The sequence below is a fragment of the Siphateles boraxobius genome, unplaced genomic scaffold (genome assembly GCF_051911475.1).
Source record: "Siphateles boraxobius isolate OS27281-9 unplaced genomic scaffold, OSU_SipBor_1 24, whole genome shotgun sequence".
Taxonomy (NCBI): Eukaryota; Metazoa; Chordata; class Actinopteri; order Cypriniformes; family Leuciscidae; genus Siphateles; species Siphateles boraxobius.
Genome location: NW_027508855.1, coordinates 2,552,092 through 2,576,170, shown reverse-complemented (window position 1 = coordinate 2,576,170; position 24,079 = coordinate 2,552,092). Strand labels below are relative to the sequence as shown.

The 24,079-nt window shown below is 39.1% G+C and overlaps 1 protein-coding gene across 3 annotated transcripts in view; it reads right to left on the bottom strand.

The window, feature by feature from the left end:
• spns2 (SPNS lysolipid transporter 2, sphingosine-1-phosphate) overlaps positions 1-23,851 on the bottom strand; it is a 78,227-nt gene extending 54,376 nt beyond the window's left edge. For 2 of the 3 annotated variants that reach the window (XM_077240828.1, XM_077240826.1), the window contains exons 1-2: positions 23,331-23,805; positions 2,588-2,653 (exon numbers count right to left, since the gene is read on the bottom strand). In XM_077240828.1, the coding sequence (XP_077096943.1) occupies positions 2,588-2,653; positions 23,331-23,562 (298 nt within the window). In that variant the 5' untranslated portion in view covers positions 23,563-23,805. Of the gene's footprint in view, positions 1-2,587; positions 2,654-23,330 lie in introns of all 3 variants that reach the window. The other variant, XM_077240827.1, reaches the window with a different exon arrangement.
• Between the last annotated feature and the right edge of the window lie 228 nt (positions 23,852-24,079).

Below are 24,079 nucleotides of genomic sequence, written 5' to 3'. Positions count from 1 at the left end.
GTTGCGCTGTGTGAAGAATGAGGTCAGACTGGGATCAGAGGCCAAACTAAACCTACCACAGACACTTTCTCTACATTCTAAACACTGACCACATGCAAAGGGACTTAACAAAGGGACTTTTCCCTGCTCGTATTTTTCTGGGTTGCATAGGATATGGTTCAAGATGTGGTTTGCTTTGATATTTTGTTATATAATACAAAGGCAATCATATATTTTTATGTTCTTAACAAAAGAATCTGCTAAAACAGTATAAGAAAACTCGACCCACTAATGTCTAGATGGCAACCCTTGTGCTGTGAAAAAATAACACATTTGCAGAAATAAATAGTTCATCACTCCATTTTCTCAATGCTCCAGTCCTGATTTTTTGATTGTTTGAGGTATTACACCTAATTTTAGCAAATGTAAAAAAAAAAAAAAACTATTGTACATTTATTTGTTTGTTTTGGTGGGGCTGTATCTTGCCAGATTTTTGGGCTCCCCACCCTTAAATGTACAAATGCAACCCCTAGTTAGAGAGAATCTTGAGACAGTGTCACAGCATGAGAGGTGCCATCCCTCTTGTAGCATATAGAACAATAATTGGCTGCCATGCTGTCAAAGCATGAAAAGAAGCACCAATTCCCTGTTGAGAATCAACCTATAGAAAGTTTCCAACCAGTCGTTTACTTCATGGTTAGCCTGAGCCAAGCATAATTGTAATGTTTATTTGCAACCAATTACAGACTCATCAAAAACACATTTTCTTCAGTGAGTTACAGTATAGTCTAAATTGGTCAGCTAAGCAAAAACAGAATTCTTTCTTACTGCCTTTTAAATGAAAGGTTTCCGTTGTACATCTCACTCATCTCTACAGGCAGTTATATAATATAATTGAGCTGAATAGAGCCGGATGTTTTATTTAGAAAGTCTCAAAGTACCAACAAAGTTTTTATTCACCTTTTCTCCTCTTTTCTATACTATTTGGACTAAATTTAAGCTAAAACACAAAAACCTCAAATTAAATTTAGATATCAAACCATGCTTGAAAGCAAAAGATTTTACTGTATTTTTTTATTTAAAAAAATGCAGCAGAGTGACGATTATTTCAAAAACAGGATAGATCTTAACAGCTCCAAACTTTTGAAAGGTAGTAGATATTAATATAAATCAAAATATATTATATTTATTATTCATTTGTTCTGTGAAAAAAAACCCGTAATTGTTCATCTCAAGTAAATTGATCTTGTTTTACAGTAAGAGGTGTAGATTTTTAGAATCAAAACATGGCACTCTTAAATACGGAAAGATTTATGTGCTGAGGTCTCTAGGCGCCAGTTATTCTAATATTTTTAAACCAAATGAATGGAGGCAATAGATCAACATTGAGCTGGATCTGAATCCCAGACATCCCCGACTATGCAACTGCTCAATGACCCTCTGTAAGTGTGTGTGTGTGTGTGTGTGTGTGTGTGTGTGTGTGTGTGTGTGTGTGTGTGTGTGTGTGTGTGTGTGTGTGTGTGTGTGTGTGTGTGTGCGTGTGCGCGTGTGTGTGTGTGTGTGTGTGTGTGTGTGTGTGTGTGTGTGTGTGTGTGTGTGTGTGTGTGTGTGCGCGTGTGTGTCTGTGAGCATTTGTGCTTGTATATTCTTGCCACTGCATATGACGTGCTTGACAGTGTCTCTGTGTGCACACTCTGGTATGTATGTGAATAAGCACACGAGTATAGTTTGTGTGTTCAAGTGTTCAGATAGCCGCTAAGCACTCCAACAGGGCCTGCACACAGTGACTCTACTTCACAAAAGCCATTTGACGTGGACCCAGCCCAGTTCAGGAAGCCTCCAAAAAAACCCACCTGACCAAGCGCAATCCTGCTGTTTAAACACTGAAACCTCTCATTCGCCTCCCTCCATATACATCCACTGATTTCTCACCAACCACAAATAACCTTTAATGATGTCATAATTTGCTACACATCACTGTCTTCTGCATATAATGAGTGGCCGATTATTAGTCATTTTTTAATTTTAGCTGTTATAAACGTTAGCAAAAACCGCATGCATCGCACGCAGCTCTGTGTGATTTCCAGAACAAACTAGTCTTTTCCTCCCATTAAAAGGAACCATAGAGTGAACTTGCACTGTTGGGCATCCACTGCAGTACTATTACAGTTTCCTGTAACAACCAGGCTAAAAACTAAAAACACACTTTTACAGCTTCCCCAGTTGAACAATTTTACTGAACCATACTGTGGTATTTTTCCTTAATATAAATATTGGAAAATCTATGTAAAGTCATTGCACTGTTGAATAACGGGTGGGTCTCCAACTAATCCAAACAACTGTGGCACTCCTCTGCTTTGTTAAACCCAAACAAGTGCTTCAAGCTCAGTCAATTACACTGGCTTTGGTGAGGAAGGAGGTCTAGTTGGACCACCGCGTCCATAGATTTTTTTTCACTCCTTTGTTATCCCTGTCACTCCAGCTGCAAGGAGCTTAATGGATTTTAGTCTTCTCTTCCACCTCGTGCCAGTGATATAAGTCAGTGAGTCTGCATGTTTACACTGCATGATTGCAAAACCACGTAATTATGGGATTATGAGAGACTTACCTGTTTGCAACAAGCCTGCTCCACTGTCACCAACATCGAAGTGTTTCTGTATGTCAAGAAGGACACCTAAAAAACAGAGACCGAGAGAGAGAGATTAGAATTTGTGCTCTGAAGTAAATTTGAGTTGAGTAGAGCATTTTAGTCTCTTTTCGGAGAAATAATTACTGAATGAACTTTCGGGCATCTTTTGTGCTAAAGCAATTTAAAGGATTAAAAATATTGACAGTTGTTTCTCAATACATTTCCTTGTAATCCTCAAAAACAGAACAATCATAGGCTTATGGATGAACACATACACTTCTACTCTGGGCTGTTTGAGGTGTAATATTTCATCAAAATTAGGGATGCTCTGATATTACAGGCCATAATGATAAGCTGATCATTCTTTTCAAGTTGATAGTGGCAATAAATAGCCAAAATGAAACTTCTACGCTATTTTAATGAAATGAAAAATAAACCCACTGAGGTGAATCTAAACATTAATGTACAGTATGCAAAAATGGATATTAATTTTGACATTTGATAAAGATTATATTAAATATAAATAATTTAATTTACTTTAATAAAATATTATAAAATAGATAATAGAAATATATACAAATAAAAACAAACATATATTCTAATATCGAATAAAAGACAAATAAAATACGCTCTAATATAAAATAAAAATGAAATCTCCTGTTGAAGTGTAACAAAAGGCATGTCCTCAGAATATAAAAGACAAGAGAACGTAAAAGTGTGAATGTACCTTGAGTTGCAGACAGTAAGGAAAGAGACACTGGCTGCACTGGAATGCGAGCAGGTGCCGTGACTCGTGTGACAGGAATGTTACATATGTCACTATGTGTGGACAAGCCTGCACCTGCCAAAGTGCTTCTTCTCAGAACGTCTTTGCTACAACGTGCCAGTGACAAGTCAAAACGGGTGGCGACGGGAAACTGCGAAGTGATCGAGACGAAACTCGAAGATGACTAAAGCCACCATAGCAACAGAAACAAATTGCTATTTTTATTTCTCAAAGCCACTCCTACGTTATGTGTCTGTGTTTGTAAGACCTTAAAAAGCATGACGTAATTAGCCAGGCAGCACTGAGAAGTGAATGAAGAGACGTTTCTACAGCATTAGGTGTTTGATCTGGGTGCGAGTTAATTGCGGGAAGCCTGTGAAGCGGAAGTCTTTCTCTTTGCATCTGTTCGTACAAGACTGTTCAGTGACTTAGAAAGATGTAACTTCAGAGATAACGTCAAGGATGTTGGATCTCTATCGCTCTTGTCTAATTTCATTGGCTGTCAGTCACAGACCCTGTTTACAGCCTACCCTGCATTTAGAAGTGTCTGAATGCTGTGAGCTTTTAACAAATGGAAGATCAAAGCATATGTCTGAGTTAGACACTTAAAGAGCTCTTTTTTACTTTAAAGCGATCAGAAAGAAGGAATGTGTAGATGAGAGACTGATGATTTGAAGGCAGCAACACGAAAGCTGCAATTACACTAAAAAGGGAGATATGCCCTGATCAAGAGCCCTTTAGATTCCTGGCCAACACACACATAACTACAGCAACAAACCATAGAGCAACATGATGATATGGTCAGATTAAACAAAAGACAAGGAATCTTCTAAAACATTTTACTATTCAATTGATTGAAATCATTAGTTGTTGAGATTTAGATAACCTTTGTCATCATGTAACGCTCACTCAAAGTTATTCTTAAAAAAACCCTAATAATTTAATAACAGGGGTTAGTGGGTTTATGGAAAGCTAATAATTAATTAATTCAAATATAATATTAAAATTAAGAAATCATTAAAAAAATTTAAAAACACTGAATTAAATTAATTGACATAAGATAACCGCGAACATGCAAATGTTTTGTTAAATGATTGAGATTCCTAAATCCATGACTTGCAGCATTTCTTTTTTTATACCTATTATGAACAATACATTTTATTTAAAAAGCTGCTAATGAACTTGGCACACTTTGAAACAGCCCAGGCTCATTGGAAAAATATCCCCACTGGCAACATTTCTGCAAAAGTATATATGCCGTTGCTTCTTGCATTTTTTGCGACACTTTCCAGTGTCCAAAATGTCCAGTGACTGGTACTAAAAGAGTGTTAGTTTTTTTTTTGGTCATATTTGGTCATATTGATCATTTTATGCTATAAAAACAGGGGTTTGACATCATGATTGACAGCTGAGATTGACAACTTCTCTGAGCAAAGTAGTAGTTTTTTAAGACATTTCCATAGCTGTTTATTTCACACCGACATAATGAGTTGTTCTGCAGTAAACTGTACTAACCGATCCTGCGGGAGTGTGGGTCGGGCCTTGATAGGGCAGCTCCACTTCACGCTCACTGCTGCACAGACTTGAGTCCCGAATCGGCTCAATATGTCAGCACCATATTGGGACATTGGCAGCTTCACTTTTCTACAATGGAAGGTGACGTCCATCTTTTTTTACGGCCTATGGTTTGCTACGTCAGTTTGCTAAAGCCTTAGATTTGCATCAGGTTATGTGATTCAAATGTATTAGTCTACAAATCATACACTATGGTAAAAATGTTTTGAATCCATAAAATATTGTGCAAGGAACTGTGTGAAAATTATTTTCCAGTGAGCCAAGGTTTGATACGGAGGCGTTGGCTTCCACTGTTCTTCTCCATGCTCAGGAGTGGGTGATCCCGCCTTCTTTCCATTAGTCTAATCTGAGGGGGTGTACTAATTACCTTGGTCACACTCCTCCGTTGCTCCACATCCCTCAATCCCTCCGTCTCTCCCTCTCCTCCCACTGGGAGGGGGATCCCTGTGCCAGATGGTGCTGCGTTTCTCCTCTTTCAACCGAGACTGCACCTGCCCACCCTCACGCCTGCCAAAGACACAACCTCAACCACCACGCTCTTCCCTCCAAAACTACCACAGGCACAATTGATGCAAACTGATGACTTGTTTGGAAATATGATTGATTCATTGATTCATTGATTCACATTTGTGAAGTATGTCCTTATTTAACATTATAAAGGGAAGAATTGTAACTGGAAGAGACTGGTACTAGTAGGTCAGTGTGTGCACAATGTAACACTGAACTATTAGAGCAACTGTCATATTAGTGAATTATGTTCTGCGTTTGGCAGGCGATACTGTCCGTGTGAGATTTGCCCTAAATTCTTCTCTCTCTATCTTCTCTTCTGGCTCTCAGATAAAGATGCACTGCTCAGGGAAAACATGGCAACACCTTGAAACTTTTCAGAGAGAGCTGTCTTTATGCATCTGAGGTGCAGCAGCTCTGACTTCATCTTGCATCATACTGTAAAACGGTAGGTAATGCCACACAAGGTGATGCAAATGCCCCAAATGGCACCAGCAGAATCATCGACCTTCTAGTGTCCGCCTTGATGCCGCCAGCCCTGAGGTGTTGCCATAGTAACACGGCGCGGGCACACACACTGAGGAGGGAAAGGTCGGCTGGCAATTGGTCAGATCGGACTAACTAAGATGGAAAAAGGAACACACATTTACCGTAATCTAGCTTAAAACTTTATCTGAATCTTCTTACATGATAGATTACACAGTAACCTGTAATGCACTTTGATTTACTAAAATGTAGAAACCGCAACAGATACTAAGAGGCTAAAGAATGTTGTCCTGCCTGTTGTGACTGATCTATTGCATGCAAAACACATCTCTGAAGAGCAACAGCCATTGAACAGAGAAAAAATTCTGTTGCAGAATAACACCAAGATTGGCTGAGGTATAATCAGTTTTCTAAATAAAGAAATCTGATCATCTAAAATAAATAAACTTTGTGAATGACTGGTAACGTCAGGCTATTGGTAGATTATCGGTTCATGTGCCGCCAGGCGCTAGATATCTGTCGCGTCACATTTAAAAGCGCCAAAACGGTAACCTATTTATTGTTTTTGAATTTCGTAAAAAAATGACATAATCTCAGGATCTGAGAGCTGAGAATTGGTTTCATATCAAAAGTATCCTGCTCTATCTTGTTTGTCGCGGTGTCAGTGTCCTCTTTGCTTCGCAATTTTTCTCTGCGTGAGAAAATGGATGTGTGGCATGTGAGCGTGTGAAAAGGGTCAATTGCGTGAGTCTCCCGGTGAATGCGTGAGAGTTGGCAGCTCTATAGTTGAATCAAATGGTAAACAGTGTGTCAATATAGACTAAGTACAAGTGACTTGAATTCTATACCTACCATTAATGCTACTTTTGGTGCTGGTTTTGTGCAGTGCTTTGTAGTCAAGTAATATCTTTTAGTTCAACGACGCAGATTCAGATCAGTTCATGAATGTAAATTCGTCTGTCCATGTAATTTTCAAACGATTTATGGATGACCGGAAAATTACCGCTCCACTTCACAATCACATTGTCCAATGAAATTTGAACTTCTTGTGCCAGATGACGATTGGTCGGTGTATTATACATGACAAACAGGCTTCAATGAATTATGTAATATTTTAAAACATGTGATATGTGGATTTTTAATTGAATCGACACACAACTTTAAAATTGTTTGGTTTATTTATTTTTTCCTGCCGTCGAGCGATATACTCACCGGAAGAACCATATTTGGCTCGAGAGCATCGGTTCCCGAGCAATCTGTGGGATATCTACGTTTACATTTTTATTCTAAAACGCATAACTTTTGCTCGTCAGACAAGACCATAGACTGTTAAAAATATGGACAAAGCATCTGTGACGTCACCAATAGACTTTCTGAAGAACGGTTATGAGGCCGTTTATGGGGGGTATGGGCGGCGCCATCTTGGAAAATCTTTTCAGAAAGGATACAGAGGTGGTATGATGTGTTGTGTCAGATCATGGCTGAGACGTCAAATTTCAGGAATTCCACTCGGCGCAGCCCGTTATCAGCTGTCAATCACGCTGTCAATCAAAGTTAACCACGCCCTTATTTGTCAAACATTTTATAGCTAAACACAATCTAAACTAACGAGTTAGAAAAAAATTCACCCCCCTCACAGTTGTCAGGCACTCCGAACCTATCGAAAAATACAATAAAAGTCCATGGGACCAACCTGTAAAAACATGAATTTATGCTGTGAAAACGGACATTTTAACATGGGGGTCTATGGACATTTGGTCCCTTTTGGGACCTGCCCCCAGCGGATTTTCGATGTATTGCAGTTTTTCGCACTTCCGGGTAGGCTTCATTTTTCAGATAAGAATGTTGCCGCTAGGTCAAGACCGAAGCAAGACACACGCAAGTGACGCAACCCATAGCAGCGCAATGGCAACGACACATCAGACTGACAGATACGTAAAAATAAACGTGAATTCAGGCTACTTTAGTTTTGTACACCTTGTCATGTTAATTATAATCAAATGCATTTTGTTTTTTTGACCACAATAGTACCATTGATATTTGATTGAGAAGGGCACTTTTGATAAATGTTGAAATAAGGCAGGGGCTCGAGCACCCAAAGCCCAGTAGATACTCTGTATGATGTAAGTTATTGTTATTTAACACTAGTTTAAAAAATAATTAATGCAAAAGCCTCTAATGCTCATTTTGAACATTTCATTTAATATCAATAAAGTCATGGACTCATGGATTAGAAATTAAATAAATTAAACCCACTAATTCAAATTCAAATAAACATCTGCTACACAAATCACACAGTAAAACTGCAATGCAAACAGATTGTTGTGTGAGAAAGAGCGTCTTTTGTTTTCTAGCACACTAGTTTCATTATCCCAAATGCTAATTAAACATTGACCCGTTCATGTAGGTCTCCATCTTATCAGCTGATTGGTGCAGTGAAATGGCGATATGCTAATGTTGATGCTATTGCGTAAGATGCAGTGCATATGAATGCTCCTTTTTGCTATAATGCTTTCATAGCGATGTCCCCAGGAGACCCATTGACCAGTGGACTGACCAATAGCATGTTTGAAGAAAGCTCTGTGGGTGAGGATGAACAAATCAGTTCTGTTAATGTGTCTAGTGCTATTTCAAATCTCAGGGGAGTTCATTCAAGTGAAGCTGCTTAATGGATCCTGGAAGCTGAAGCTCCTGCATTTGATTTACACAAACCGTGTGATGCTATCTTTGACATACATTGTTTGGACCCACTTTTATCTGATCTGATAAGAGGAAGCCAGCCTTTGAGTTTAAGTGCTTGTTTGGGTAGAGTGTGTTCTTAAAAGAGTATGAGCTCATCCAAGCCAAGAAAGACCAAGAGGTTTGATTTTTGATATATAACCTTCTCTGAGATGAACTGGCGAAATGCCAACACATTTTTGAGTGCGTGAGACACGGTCTATATGTATACACCATCCATTCATTTGAACAGGAAGTGGTTCACCGGCTGAAATTCCAATACGGTCAAATCCTGAAACTCAAACATCATCTATTCATCTGTCAGAGGCTTTGACAATGGCAAACATTTTTCTTAGAATCTAGACACTAAAACTCATTTAGGTGGGGAAACTGCATTAATGCACACAACACCCTGTTCTTATTTTTTGCACACAGACGCGTCACCGTATATAGACCCAGAGGACTGTCTCGCCGCCTAGAGAGAGAGAACGAAAACGAGGATCATTGAGTGGTAGGACAGACCTCATTTTACAATCCCCAAAAGAGAGACGATAGACCTGAGCAACCCCCGGTGCTATTTCAGGGCTAGGAGAAGTAGGTTAGGATAAAGGCATAGCAACAGAGGCTGGTCGTCCTATATACTGTAACTGAGAAGATGACGATAGGTGAGAAGTTAGGCGACTGGAAGGAAAGAAAAGCTTATATTCAGAACTCTGTGGGGAGATTTTACTGAGAATGAACCTCGTATGCTGTTGCGTTGTTTACTTGCACACTCCACCACAGCAATCCACATTCCTGAGACAGGTTTTTAAAATGCAGGTTAGCTGAGATTCACAGCACATTTGTATTATGCCAAGTTTTAAAGTTTGTATCCATTATTTGATCATCATTTGATAAACAACCGGTGCCATGATCAACATAAATGTACACAATCTTTTAAATTAAATGTAGTTTAGCAAAAAGCTAATTACACCAGAGACATGGTGAGTTTTAGTAAGTACTGGTCAATCTATAGTAAGACATAAATATGCATCCCTGTGGCTCAAACAGAAAAGTGATGCCAAGGTCATGGGTTTGAGGGAATGCATGAACTGATAAAATGACTAGAATGCAATGCAAGTCATTTTGGTTAAAAGCATCTGCCAAATGCATAATGCATGTAAATTTACATAAAAAAAGATTGCAGATGGTTAGTAAATAAGTCACAGGGTTTTTTCGCTGCAGTACTGCATTTAAAAGTGGCAATCATATTGAATTAATTGACCGTCTGATGGCACCGTTTGCATGTGCGTGTTGTTTTAGCACCCTGTTAACTAAAGAAATTATGCAAATTATCAAATCCAAAGGACAATGCATATTATTATCCTCCATCATTTGATCACTATGTGATGATTTATTGCTGCCATGGTCAATAGATAGAAAAGATACACAAAACATCTCCTTTAATGCAGTTTAATACAATGCCAAAAAGTTTACTTTAAATGTTATAATTGAGTGCCTGCTTAAACTACATTGCAGATGGTTAGTAAATAATATGCAGGTTTATGTGCCGTAGTAATGCATGTAAAAGTGCCACAACTGTTTCAAATTTGCCTCTATGTGTGTGTCTAAGTGTGTGTGTGTGTGCGTGTGCGTGCGTGTGTGTGTGTGTGTGTGTGTGTGTGTGTGGTAGGTGAAACTACAGTACAAATGTACATTTCCATATCCTGTGTAATGCTACTCTTTGCGGTAAGAGAATGTTTCCTCTCTGCTCTGTTCTCTCCCTCATTCTTTTCATTCTACCAAACCACTGGTACACTGTTCGGCTGCTGTAACACCCTGAAGCTCTCTTCCTCCTATTTTCTTTTCCTCCTTTCCCATCCCCTTCTCTGCTTCTCTCATCAGCTCGGGGTGATCCTTCTTAAAGTGTCACAGGAATCGATGTAACAACACCTCAGCTCGCAGGAGTTGCACATGTGCGAAAGCGAGAAAAAGACTGTTCCCATGTTAACCCTTCCCAGCTTCTCTGCAAAATGTCTGCCCTTTTCCACCGAGCCAAACCTTTGAGAGTGCAGAGGCAGGGTAAGAGCTTACCACAAATATTCTCATCTTTTTTTGGCGAGCTCCTGACCGCCGGGTCCATCGATTTCCCGCAAAGCAACGGATGCTTTTTCCACTCAGCCTTTTAACCACCACACAGTCCGTATAAACACAATGCAGATGTCAGAGGAGCAGGGGGGTGTTTTAGCGGGCGTTTGCGGGTGTGGGAGTTTTGGAATTCCCTCACTATTTTATACCAGTAGTTCCTCATTACTGCCTCACCCTCAGGCAGGCTGCCAGAGCTGCTTGTCAGAGTATCATGGTGTACACTGCACTGCTGAACTGAGACTGGTTTTAAGGTGTGCGTGCGCGCGTGTGTGTGTGTGTGTGTGTGTGTGTGTGTGTGTGTGTGTGTGTGTGTGTGTGTGTGTGTGTGTGTGTGTGTGTGTGTGTGTGTGTGTGTGTGTGTGTGTGTGTGTGTGTGTGTGTGTGTGTGTGTGTGTGTGTGTGTGTGTGTGTGCCTAAAAAATGGAATGATGTATGAATATGCAATTGCAAATCCTCAGGAAATGTATCTAATAACCCCAGACACATTCCCTGTGTACCCAAATACTTGCCTGGAGAGTGTAAATAAACTGTGCACTGCAAGGCTTCTTCACCAAAACACAGATATTCTAGACTGCATCACTTGCTTTTAAATATTGCATAAAAATATTGCTCATCCGGAGATGCTATGCAGAAACAGCCTAGTATTTGGGCATTAATAATTCATAAGAGAATTATCCTCTGGAGTGTGAGCCCATGTGTCAGACATATAGCTGTGCAGTGGTCAGAATGCAATGGAGCGCAGAAAAATCCCTAGGCTGTCCGATTCCCCCTTAGATACTCAACATCACTGTCGGAGTGCGTATGGTCAGTGAGTGTATGGTAGAAGGTAAATATCAGTACACTTACTCCTTACACTGGTACAGAACTAGAGTGGTTTTCCAGTTTAAACATCAAAGACAGATACTGAGACACATGAGTAAAGATATTTAGCAACAGTAAACATTGGCAGATGTTCACTATACATTTATATAGAGGATATTTCACACAGAGGCTTTAAAAGAGCTGCTTGTTTCATTAAATGAGCAAATTTGTGGATCACATTTAGCAGGACAGAATGCTGCTGCAGACGCTGGAGTGCTATACGGCAACCCTTATTAAACAGCCTGATCTGATACCATCCTGTTGGATGCTATTGTTAACTGCCAACCAGAAGCTTCAATTACCTTCCCTTCTCTCAAATTCTAATAAAAAAAAACACTTTACGAGCAGTTTTCTTTCCTGTGTTGACCTATTTCCAATTGAATCTAGATTTGGGATGGTGATTTTTGTAAACAGCCATGAATATTTTTTGCTATTTGCTATTAAGTTGCATAAAAGTGGTATTAAGTGAAAATATTGTACTCTTTAAATTTGTTAGCAGTACGCCAGCATATACACTACTAATTAACAGTTTGGGGTCAGTAAGATTTTCTTATCTTTTTTATTATTAGTAGTACTTATTCAGTAAGAATGCATACAATTGTTCAAAAGTGAGTGACAGTAAAGAAATTTATTTTTGTATATTAGGCTATACATTACTTTTGAACTTTTATTCATCAAATGCTTTTATGGTTTCCACAAACATATTGAGAAGCACTCAACTGTTTTCAACATTAATAATAATAAGAAATGTCTCTTAAGGGATCACGTGAATGAAGACTGGAGTAATGGCTGCTGAAGATTGAGCTTTACTATCGCAGGAATAAATTATATTTTATTTAAACTTAAAAAATGAAAACAGCTATTTTAAATTTGAATAATATTTTACAATATTACAGTTTTACTGTATTTTTAATAAATAAATGAAGCCTTACCGACCATGAGACTTACAAAAAAAAATTGTACTGAGCCCAAACTTTTGAACAGTACATTCACTAAGACCAACATCATCTGGTGACGTAAAGCCATTAACTGACTAAATGTTTTGCTGACTGACGTTAAACATTTAGCCTGTAGCCTAATCCTGATGCTTTGTTTTTATTTTTTTATTTTTACATAACACAGAAAGGGATTACTGTAATTACGAGGGCTTTTTGTTTTTTGCCTGTAACGAGATTTAATTTGGCTTTTCTCACTCGCTATGCCTCTTTGCTTGTTCTCCTTTTCTTCTCTTTGTTCTCTAAGAGCTGTGTAGGAGCGGGGTGGGTCTAACCCAGGGGGGTGTCAACAGTGCCCGATTCTGTGAATAATAATTAGTCCTGAATAAAAGTGCTGAAGTGCTTGATTATCTTTCTTAATACTGCTGATCCCATTCAAAGTGTAAACCTATAGTGAAACATCATTAATTAGCCCATATCCCTCTGACAAACATGTTGAGATGGTAAACTGAATCTATTAACCAATGAAAAATGTTAGATTTAAAGCAGCATGCTAATACAAAACATAGTTCTTATTGATTTTTAAAATTTGTGTCCATTAATTGTGTATAGCCACACAAAAAACAAAATTCACAGTCTTTGGGCGAAACATCTTTGAAGCTCTTTGATTCAGAAAATGTCTAAGGAGAAGAGCTCAATCAATAAAGCTTCAAACGGCACAGCGAGCCAAGCTATTCTCAATGTACTAATAGACAGTGTTGAGCAACCTAGAGTGAGAGCTACCAGAGAGAAGAGAGACTAGAGGTGTCACGAGACTGAGTAAATGAAAACTGGAGAGAAAAGAGGACGAGGGAGAAAAAGAGAGAGCTAAATTGGATGGGGCATTTCAGCACACTTTGGTCTGAAAAAGCATATGTTGAGAGCTGGTCTTTCAAGCTCAATTTAGCATTAAGCTGTAGCCATACTGCTCTGTGTGAGTGCCCATGGGCTTCAGACAACTGACAGCTGAGGGTGATGAGTAGGAGAAATGTGTGTGTGGGAAAAAAAAAAAAAATTTCAGCCAGTTATAATGACCAATAGAGTGAAGACTACACACATAAATGTTTCACGGTTTTCTCTTTTGTTTTATGCTGTACAGACCAGTTATAGCTATACTTTAAAGAAAATATGACTCTTTACTACTTGCTAAGATTCTTCATCCAACTTAATACCAAAGGGTCAAACGTGGATCCAGAAGAGATAGAGCATTCATAACCTTAGAGAACCCTACAGAGGACAGTAATAACTATAAAGTGCTATATGGTAGGAAAGCTATCTATCTATCTATCTATCTATCTATCTATCTATCTATCTATCTATCTATCTATCTATCTATCTATCTATCTATCTATCTATCTATCTATCTATCTATAACTGAACTAGAATATAAAAGGCATTCTCAATTCAATTCTGAATGTCGTATAACCCTGTGATAAACACATAGAAAGCATCAGAACTGGGTTGCTTGAAATCAATACCTACAAGAGATCCACATGTGGCAGATATTCAAAGGCTACTATAGTCTGCAATTGACTGTAGCCCTAGAAACCTCTATTCTATGCAATCAATACACAGACACACACCCATGCAATCACACACAGACCTCCTGGTCATTTTTATCTGTCCCAGGCTCTTTTATTACATCCATTTTCTTGCTATGCAAAGGACTATTTTCATCCACTCTCATTTAGAACAGCTGAGAGTCACCAGCACAGTAATCCATCTCCCTTTCTCCTTCATGAATTAGAAATAAATCTCATTTCTTCCTGGTATGGTTTAATGCAGAGCAGTGCAGGACACGTTCAAGATACAGTATGTCTAAGATTTGTATTTTATCCTGCAGGCAAATGACAAAAAATGGACCACCAAAATGTTCCACTACAGAAACCCAAGAGAAACGTTAAAGGAATTAAAAGGGTATGAGAGCCACAAAGAAGTGTTTTAAGCAGTTTAAATCTAGATGCTTTGTATTGATTTTGTTTTTGACAAGCACCTTTCTGTTTCGTGGGCTGGTGACTGGTAACTGTAGATCAGAGGTAACTGTGGGAAAACAAACCAGCCGCATCACTGGAATTCCAGCTCTACCTCCACATTCCACAGCAGTGAGGTGGAGACACACACCTCACACACACACATAGACGAGTATTTTAGGCGTTAGTTGTGAGTAATTATTATGTTCTGGTGTGGCTAAATAACTCAAACTATTGTGCTAACCTGGTAAGAATGGCAAATTAATCCTTAAAGAAACTAAGGTCTTCAAGTATGTATCATACAGCAAGCGGCAGCAAGCCCCGGAGTTTCCTATCGCCAGTCTATCCCTGCGTACTGTACAGCATACATAAAGGCATTCTTGTCTCCATAGTATACAAGGGGTTAGTTTTAGGACTGGTGAAGAAATGAAAGAGCCTATTTAAAGATTCACTGGAATTTAAACAGGTACAGGGTAGGACGCTGACATGTGACAGTCACCCTAATGATTTGAGAAAACACAGCCATGTTTCTCTGTGCATTCCTGAGCCTATACTCTGGGCATCTACACATCACACACACTGAAAAATCCAGGGCAAGCTTTCACGCCGAGATGAAAGTCTTTCTCCCATGTAATGTGTCGGGGTGACAATCAAAGCCATACGTTTTCAGGGATAAATAGATGGCATACAATTACACAGGTATACACATACAACATAAGATAGATGTGAATTGATGTGCTTAATTAAGTGCTTATTTGGAAAAATGCTCCAAATACTGGCTTGTTGAGATGATATTTCAGTAGGCCTGTACTTTCATCCCTGCATTAATAGAGATTTCACAAAACAGACTGAGGTCTAAACCCCGATTTACCTACAGACACTGACACTGTGGCACACTGTGTAGTCACACACATACACGCTTAGGCTGTAATCTGGGAAATATTATGTTACATAACACCAGTGGCTGACTATTTACTCTTTTTCACTATTGATGGAAAGATTACATATTTCCCTCCTTAATAAGTAATAAGCAAATACTTAAATAAAGTGCAGTTTAAATATTTGTCCTGGCAATATAAAGCGCTTCCGAAGGCTTACTTTACGGACAAAGCTAAGCTTCAGTGAACTAGTTTACCCTACTGACCCTTCTTTTTGATTTTATTTTGGTCAGTATTTACTCAGAAGTCTTATCTAAAAAAAGAAAAGATTATCAGCCTAATCCATGAATATCACCCACTCTCATATAACTAGAACAACTACTTTTAAATCATACATGATTTTAAGAAAAGTCATTCATCATCTGAAATTCTGGTATCTCAGTTATGCTGTAGCACCTATTTGCGATGCTCTCAGAATGATTTAGCCACTGTTATGTTGTATCCAGAAACATTAATGTCAGGGTCACTGGGTTTGCCCCTCTCTGTGTGTAGATAAATGGAAGACAGGGTTTTGTGTTTGCTATTAAAAATAAAATAAAGAAAAACTCATCACTTAATGGAAAATGAATGAAAAATGCTACGGTATGTAAAAACATAAAAAATGGTCAATTTATATCAGATTTGGTGGTACTGTTTACTACCATTCAAAATATAAGCAAAAGATTTTTTTTTCTCATCAAAGCAATCTATTTGTCTAATCCGAATTTTCAGCATTACTCCAGTCTTCAGTGTCACATGATCCTTGAAATAATTGTAATATGCTGATTTGGTGCTTAAGAAGCATTTCTTATTATCATTGTTGTAATGATAATACAGTTGCGCTCCTTAAAATTTTTGTGGCAACCATGATACATTTTTTTTTTATTCTTTGATGAATAGAAAGTTCAGAAAAACAACACTTTACTATTACTTTTAAACAATTTAATGCATATTATCAAAGGCATAAAAAAATATATATATATAGAGGACAAACCTTTGAACAGTTGTTTTCATGTAATTTTACTGTAAAAAATAAATACAAATATAAAAGAAATAAAAGGGTTGAATGAAAATCTGTATTATATGTACTATATTTCATAAATACATGCACTTTTACCGTAAAATAATGTTCAATTATGCAGGCTCTTATAACAAAAATTATTATAGCATTATATAAAAGCTTCTGCTAAATGTTCATGTTGTTTGCTTTCTGTCCCTGTTTGGACATGTGTAGTCATCTTGGGTCAGAGGTCCAGCCAGAGGATATCTCCCACACTCATATTAATACATTTTGAATGATCTTGGTCTAATACACAGTGACATACCTGAGACTTCCAATCTCACAGGTGCGCTCCCCCCTCAGGCACCCCTCCCCCCCTTCCTCCACCCTCCTCTACAGCTGTCTGTCAAACTCTCCGCCCTTAATCCCTTAGACACACTCGATCAAAAAGACACATGTTGAGGCTGAGAATCACAGTGAATCCCTTTTTTGAACAGACAAACACCCACACATATTGCGCCTCTGTTTGGAATACGCAATGAGCTAAATATGGGCCACCAATTATATTAACAGGGTCAATGCCATTTAAACATGCACATCAGCCGTCTCTCTGGTGGAAAAACATAACAAACGCTGTGCCTTGTTTGGATCGTCCACGCTACATTAAATGAACATCACATGGGCTAAATGAAAGACAAGCCCGTTAAAAAATAAACCGAACAAATCGCATCCCGATTCTCAGAGGCTGTTAGCGGACATGATTGTGTCAGTGTTTATTTTGAGAGTCACCAGGCTGCTTCGCCCAATACAGCCTCTCCGGAGCAAGATGAGAATTTGTCCTGCTGAACACCACTCGTGTCTATATATATTATAAACTGACCTTATTGTTAGGGTCAGATAGGCAGTCATGGTTGTGTGTTCTTTATAAGGAAACTGCTGAGGCAGATGAATGAAAATAAACGATACAGGAACGCTGGAAGTTCTTTTCACTCACTTTCTTGCCCGACTTTTAGGGCTAGATCAGGCTTAAGGAGCCAAGCTGTCTTTAGGGAAGTAGCGGCTGACACAGAAATGGCTTTTAGTGCTTGTGTAATAAATGCCGTGACCACATGAAAAGCACTGTCGAAAGGAGGAAGAAAGGCTGCTGTCTAATTCCAGCCTCTGCACACAGGCAGCACATACTGTACATCAGCAAAATACAACCCCTCAAAAATACACACACATGCCAAGAAAGGATCTGAATATGAGAGAACTTTCATTTGAGGTCAAAATTTGTTCAATTAAAAGCAAACACCACATTAAAGTATGCCAATCGTATCTCAAACACTAATGTATATTGTACTGCACGGTTATGGAGCATATTAAATACTCTGTGCCTTCATCAATACAATTTAGCATTAAGAGCTAAACTTGTAATTGTCTTTTAACGAGTTTACTTTAATGGATTTATATTTCAGGTTTGAGAAAGACATCAGAGGTAAACACAACAGCTCTATAACTGCTTCTACGATGAACAATTAAAGTGCATATGGAAATCAACTTTGGAGAAAATGGAAGCCATTTGTTCTTCAGAAGATTTCAGAGGGTTTCAGAAGAGCGAGACAAGTTTATAAACTCAATTACTGAGAGTTTTTCATTACTTTTATGTTTTTGTTGTTTAAAGTCCTTTAATACGAACACAGTAAAAACAAGTGAGAGAAGAGGAGAGAGACGACTGCCAAGCCTAAAGTGATTGAGCCAACCTCAAAGTTTCATTTTCAACACAGACATTCAATTTGCTGCAAGTATATTTAAAATGCACTGCTGTGATACTTACCCACATACTGTGTGTGTGTGTGTGTGTATATATATATATATATATATATATATATAAACCTTCACAAATAAACACTTTTTCCTGTCACATTTGCCCTCTTTTGTTTAGCTGACATTCTACTGTGACTTACAGCACTTATATATAAGTAATTGCCTTGGTTAAGCTAAGTTTTCAGCCCACGGAGAGGATTGTTAACCCCTTGCAAAATATGTGTGGGGAAATCTTTCGCCCTCACACAAAATTCCGGATTGCGCCAATTCCTATTAAATTGGATTTCACCTGCAAAACTTTGCTTGAATAACGGTAAATGTGACTACACCTTTGTGCAAAAACGCCCCTAAACACGTCTATTATAAACGGCTTCCTTATAAGCGATTAGTCAGGCCAACTTTAGTCAATTTAAAAAAAATATGTAATTCTATCAAATAAATAAATAAATAAACATAATAAAGATAAACATTTATTCGCACATACGCTGCACACAAAGTGACATTATTTGCAGTGCATGTGCTACGTGTTACTTCTGCTGACTTACTTCAGTATACAGCACACTGTTTTGTTGCTGATTGGCCTTATCACACTTTCAACTCACACCATAAGGGGCACAAGTGGAAATGACAGTGTGCGGGGGGCGGGGGTGTATATGTATGCCTCACAAAAGGCACTGCTAAGGAGTGTGTCCAGGCAGAACTAGAGATGAGCCAGCTAGACTGGACCATCTAGTGCAGAAGAGCAATGCAGCAAAACGTACAGTACTGTAGTCTCCACTTCCCCTCATAAACTGTGAGCCTGTGTGTATCTGAATGTGCAGACGTACCCATTTTCCCTCAAGGAGCTCCTCGGGCTGCTGGATTACCCGTCACACTTAATTAAGCACTTGTTTTGAGATTAAACATTCTCATACCTCAGATGCCTTTAGAAAAAAACAGCACCTTTCAGTATCCTCTGCACCTCATAATCCAGATTACCAGTCAAACTGCCTTCATTAGAGCAGGCGTCAGGCCGGTGGCTCAACGGAGGATCTTAGATCAAATAATGTTAAGTGGCCTCCGTCTGTACGTCCCTGTGGTATTCCCTGCGCCTCCTAATCCCGGTCTTAAACGTAATCTGTTGTTGAGCTCAGCCTGTCTGCTGGAGGGACTCTTGCCAGCCAGCTTCCCTGGGTCTGAGCCATCACAGCCAAACCACAAATTTAATCAAACTAAATGGTTCACAACCTCAGTCCCATCAATCTGATCTCTCGGTCCCACTGGAGGCTGTGTTGGAGACAGTAAGAGACGGATATAGATAGTGGACAACTATAATGGGCCAATAGGGAGGGAAAGACGAGGGCAAATCAGGCCCAACGTTGCAGAAATGCACCTCGGGCTAAACATAAAGAAGGATAAAGTCTCCTACTACTTTGACTAGCCAGGTAAGAGTTATAGCAGAAAGCCCAACTACCAAAAATATACAACATGAGCCTATAGTGATCATATTACACTCACACCTAACCACAATCCAAACTTGACACAGGTGATAAGCAAGTTTTTCCCAAAGATTCAGGACACATGCACAAACTAGCATGGTTTTCTTCCTCTATGCTCCGTATCGTGCTCTGTGGTTCCTCATGAGGGATTGGTTGTGTCTCCTCTGCTGTAAAAACTGCACACCCACTAGTTTTGTTTAGGTGGAGAAAACAACTAAATTAGATCTTTGCTGTTCTCTTTCTCTCACAAGAATATCATCAATCAGTTAAACATAAGACCGACAAGGCCAAAATGACACACGCTGCTTTTTTAGAGAATTAACATTGTGTTCTGGCTAGAAGTGATGGGAGACTTTAGTTGATGATAAAAGATTCCAAGACAACCACAGCTTGGAAAAAGGGCTTGTAAAAAGTGAAACTGGCAGTAATTGGATATGACTTAAATAGCAAAAAAAACTGAAATTAAGTGTTTTCACTGTGACGGTATTTACTAGACCCGAATATAGTCATTCGGACTGCATTAATTTGTATGTAAGACACTGACTGAGAATGTACTGTTAAGCTGTTCATTTTTTCAAGCAATTGCTCCATGCACATTTGATTTTATTTTGTTTGTGTGTGATGCGCACTAAAACTTGAATGGGCACAGTTCTGTTTTCCATTTTTTACTACACCACTGCAAATGTTAAAGCATCATGGCTTAATGAATTTCTTTTTAAATGATGGCAAAACATCTGTTTGCTTTTACAGGGATAGTTTACCCATAAACAAAAGTGCTGTTATCATTTAATCACTCTCAAGTCATTCCAAACCTGCATGAATTTCTTTTTGTTTGAATTTTGAAAGTCAAAACAACATTGGACCCTACTGTGTTTCATTGTATAAACAAAAAATAGACTTTTTCTAATATATATTCGTATGTGTTCTACATTGAAAGTAAGTCATTCGGGTTTGGAACGTGAGTAAATGATCACAGAATTTTTTGGGGGTGTACTATCTCTAATTTTCCCTCAAACACACAAACCCACAAGCACTTACACACTGCTTATCATCATTAATAAGATCTCTGTGTCAGTCTGACTGCAGTACAAATGATTGAACAGCAGTGGTGAGGAGGTCTCTCAACCATGTGGATCTCTCTCTCTCTCTCTCTCTCTCTCTCTCTCTCTCTCTCCCTCTCTCTCTCTCAGACACACATACTAAAGAGTGACCGTCGCCACTGCAGGATGGCTGCGTCAGATAGCCTCTCTTCTTTACCCATGAAGGGGGCTTCGCCCTCACATACACTTCCCATAATGCATACTGAGGTGTAGAAGAGATCCGTGCACAACTCAACAACATTCAGTCTGCTGCTGCAACACTCACAAACCAAATGCATTTACAAAACTCCTCCCCTGAGAATTGACCATTTTTGCTGCAATCTCACTGCAATCATCATCTCACACATTTCTCTCTATATATTCTCTATTTCCTTCTATTCATTCATCTATACTGTCCAGAGTTTAAGAGGTTCATCAACTGTGTGTGTTTCACGTGAGCAGTTGTAGCCTATAACATGATAAATAATCTATTTCACAGACAAAGGTGTGTATTTGTTAACTCACTTGAGAAAAACCGGATGGAATTTAGCTTACATTGATATTTATCTATGAAAGAGGATGATTATTTTAGAGATGGCGATATCAGATGAGATAGCCCACGTAAACCCCTATTTTTCATAATGTTATCACAGCTCGACTGTCTTGTTGCTGAACCTTGTATAGCTTACAATCGAGCGAAAACCGCCATGAGCCGATAACGTTGCCTTGTCTAATCTTCTCCTTTCACGTCTTCTCACACTTCACCCCGAAACTGACTGTCTTAAAACTGTTCGCGTAGTCTACGTGACTTACGCGACCATCTGGCAAAATAACGCAACTTTTACGTTTAGTCCTATATGAAAGGATGAGAGAATACTTTGCCAACGCAGATCCTGCAACTGGAGGCACCCCGTGCTGTGCTAAATAACGACACCCCCCCCCCCCCCATTACAGTAAAGTACATGCTGCAGAGGCGCGCCATTCAAGCATCTCGCGCTGTCAAAAGTATCTGTGAAGCGCGCGCTGGAGGGAACGAGATGTTCAGCGCAGAAAGAACAGACACTGCAATATTCCCATTTCAATTATCGAATCGTCATAATGTAAAAATACCGTTTTTCTTCTTCTTGCAATTAATAATTATTTGTAATGAGTAGGCTATTTCCCAGTATAGAGCTACAATATCCATAGGCGTTTAAAATTAAATATAGGCTATATATTTCACAAACTTCACCTGATAATGAAGAAAGTGCATATGAACATTTCTTAGTAGGCAACATCATATCAGTCAAAACCACAATGCGACCAATCAAGAAACAGAAAGAAAAAATGTCATATAGTCTTCGTAAAGCAATGAGGGAAATGGATTGAAAGAGTCGTAGGCTATCCTCTATCGACGGCTATACTAAATCCCGCATTTCGGAAATCCCTAGCTAATAGCGCACTCTTGCCTTGTTCCAAATCTCTAATCGCTTATCATGAGTTATTCATGAAAATTACCCCTCTCAGAGTGCGCTGGAGCAAATGTCATCTGACATGTCGCCTCAGATCACCGAGTAGGCTACCCATACAAAAAAAATACAAAAAACGAATTAATCCGTACTTTTTGAGGGATGATAAATTTGACAACAGAAAAACTAGTAGATTAAATCTGTTCTAGTTTCTATGGAAACGTGTCAGACCACGGCTGCGCTCTGCCTTTATTCCTGAATAACTTGTTTCAAGGGCATCTTGTGTGTGGTGCTACTGAGGTTACTATTTATAAAACCGAGGATATAAGATGTGTCCCTCGAGAAGTTTGCTCTAAATTACTTTGAACTGTAATATTCTCGAGTATAGCGCTACTGCTTTAAATGAGATCTGTGAATGTTTGTAGCGTATTGGACGCAGTGTCCATAGGCTACATTCATCAATTGGTAAATAGGCTACGTTCCGTGATTTGAATCACATTTTAAATGTAGAGACAATGCTAAATTAATGAACCTCAGCCTGTGCACATTCTTATTAGTAGTCTATACTAGGCTACTGTATAGGGAGCCTATGTGTAGCCTAATACTGATTTGGAAAAAATAGCCCATAATGACATCAAATTTACATTTGTCATGAGACTTTGGATTATGTCTCTTTTGAGAGACATAAAGTCAGATTAGATTGATCTAAGATCATTCACAATAGTAATCAATATCATGTTAGAACAACGGGGTTACCTTTTACAATCCGGGTGGTTTGATTAAATCACACAGTATTAGAGCAGGAACCCGTTCAATAAAACTCAGCACGTGTGCAGCGCCTACAAATGATCACTTGACTTATGTTAATGTTTACAATGTGATTTTCCTGGCCAGTGTGTTGAACTGAAACATTGTAGGTGAAACATTAAACAATAGCTACAAATGACTATCGCTGTTGTTGCTCTCCTAATAAAACGAACGTCTAGCTACCAAGAAAATACTGGTCTTACCTGCTACGGTGTATCTGTCCATGTAATTGAGCACATTTCCAAAACTCAGAATCCCGGCGGCAACGAGCGGAGTCCGGCATCGGAGTAATGCGGCACGGAATTTTTGCCCAGGTCTGCAGGGATGCAGGTCTGTACTGGATATAAGAGTGGGACTCATGCTTCCAGACAGCGTGTGCACCACATCCGAACCACTGCACCCCTCAATTTCACATCCATCGCTCTCCACGCACATCTTCTCGCACGACAGATCCAGCGCAACCGACTGAACGATTTCTGAACAGAGACAGGGCGGTTATGACGGAATAGTGTTGCACCTTTGAGCGGAAAATGGAAAAAAAAAAGTGTTAATCGCTAAGAATAAAAATCATTGATTTGATTATTGCTCGCTGAGCTCAGTTCATGTCTGTACAGTGACAGGATTGAGCGCTCGGGAAGCGCTTTTCTCTCACTCTGTAGTGTGTGTGTGTGTGTGTATGTGTGAGGGAGGCGTGGTTGCGCGTTAAGCCCCTCCCACTCCGAGCGAATGAAGGAGCAGTAGTGTGCGCGGAATGCTCATGTGAGAGAGGAGATTTTAGCAGGGACAAAACAGCGCTCCCAGGGCGCTCTTGTAAAGTTGCTTTGTCTCTGTAAAAGTAGCCTATTCATCGAATAAACTCAACTGACGTTAGACGTCCTCTAAAGGTGTAAATTAAAAGAAAGCACGGAGCCATAAGGAAACATTACACTTAGAAGCAGGTCATCATGTTATC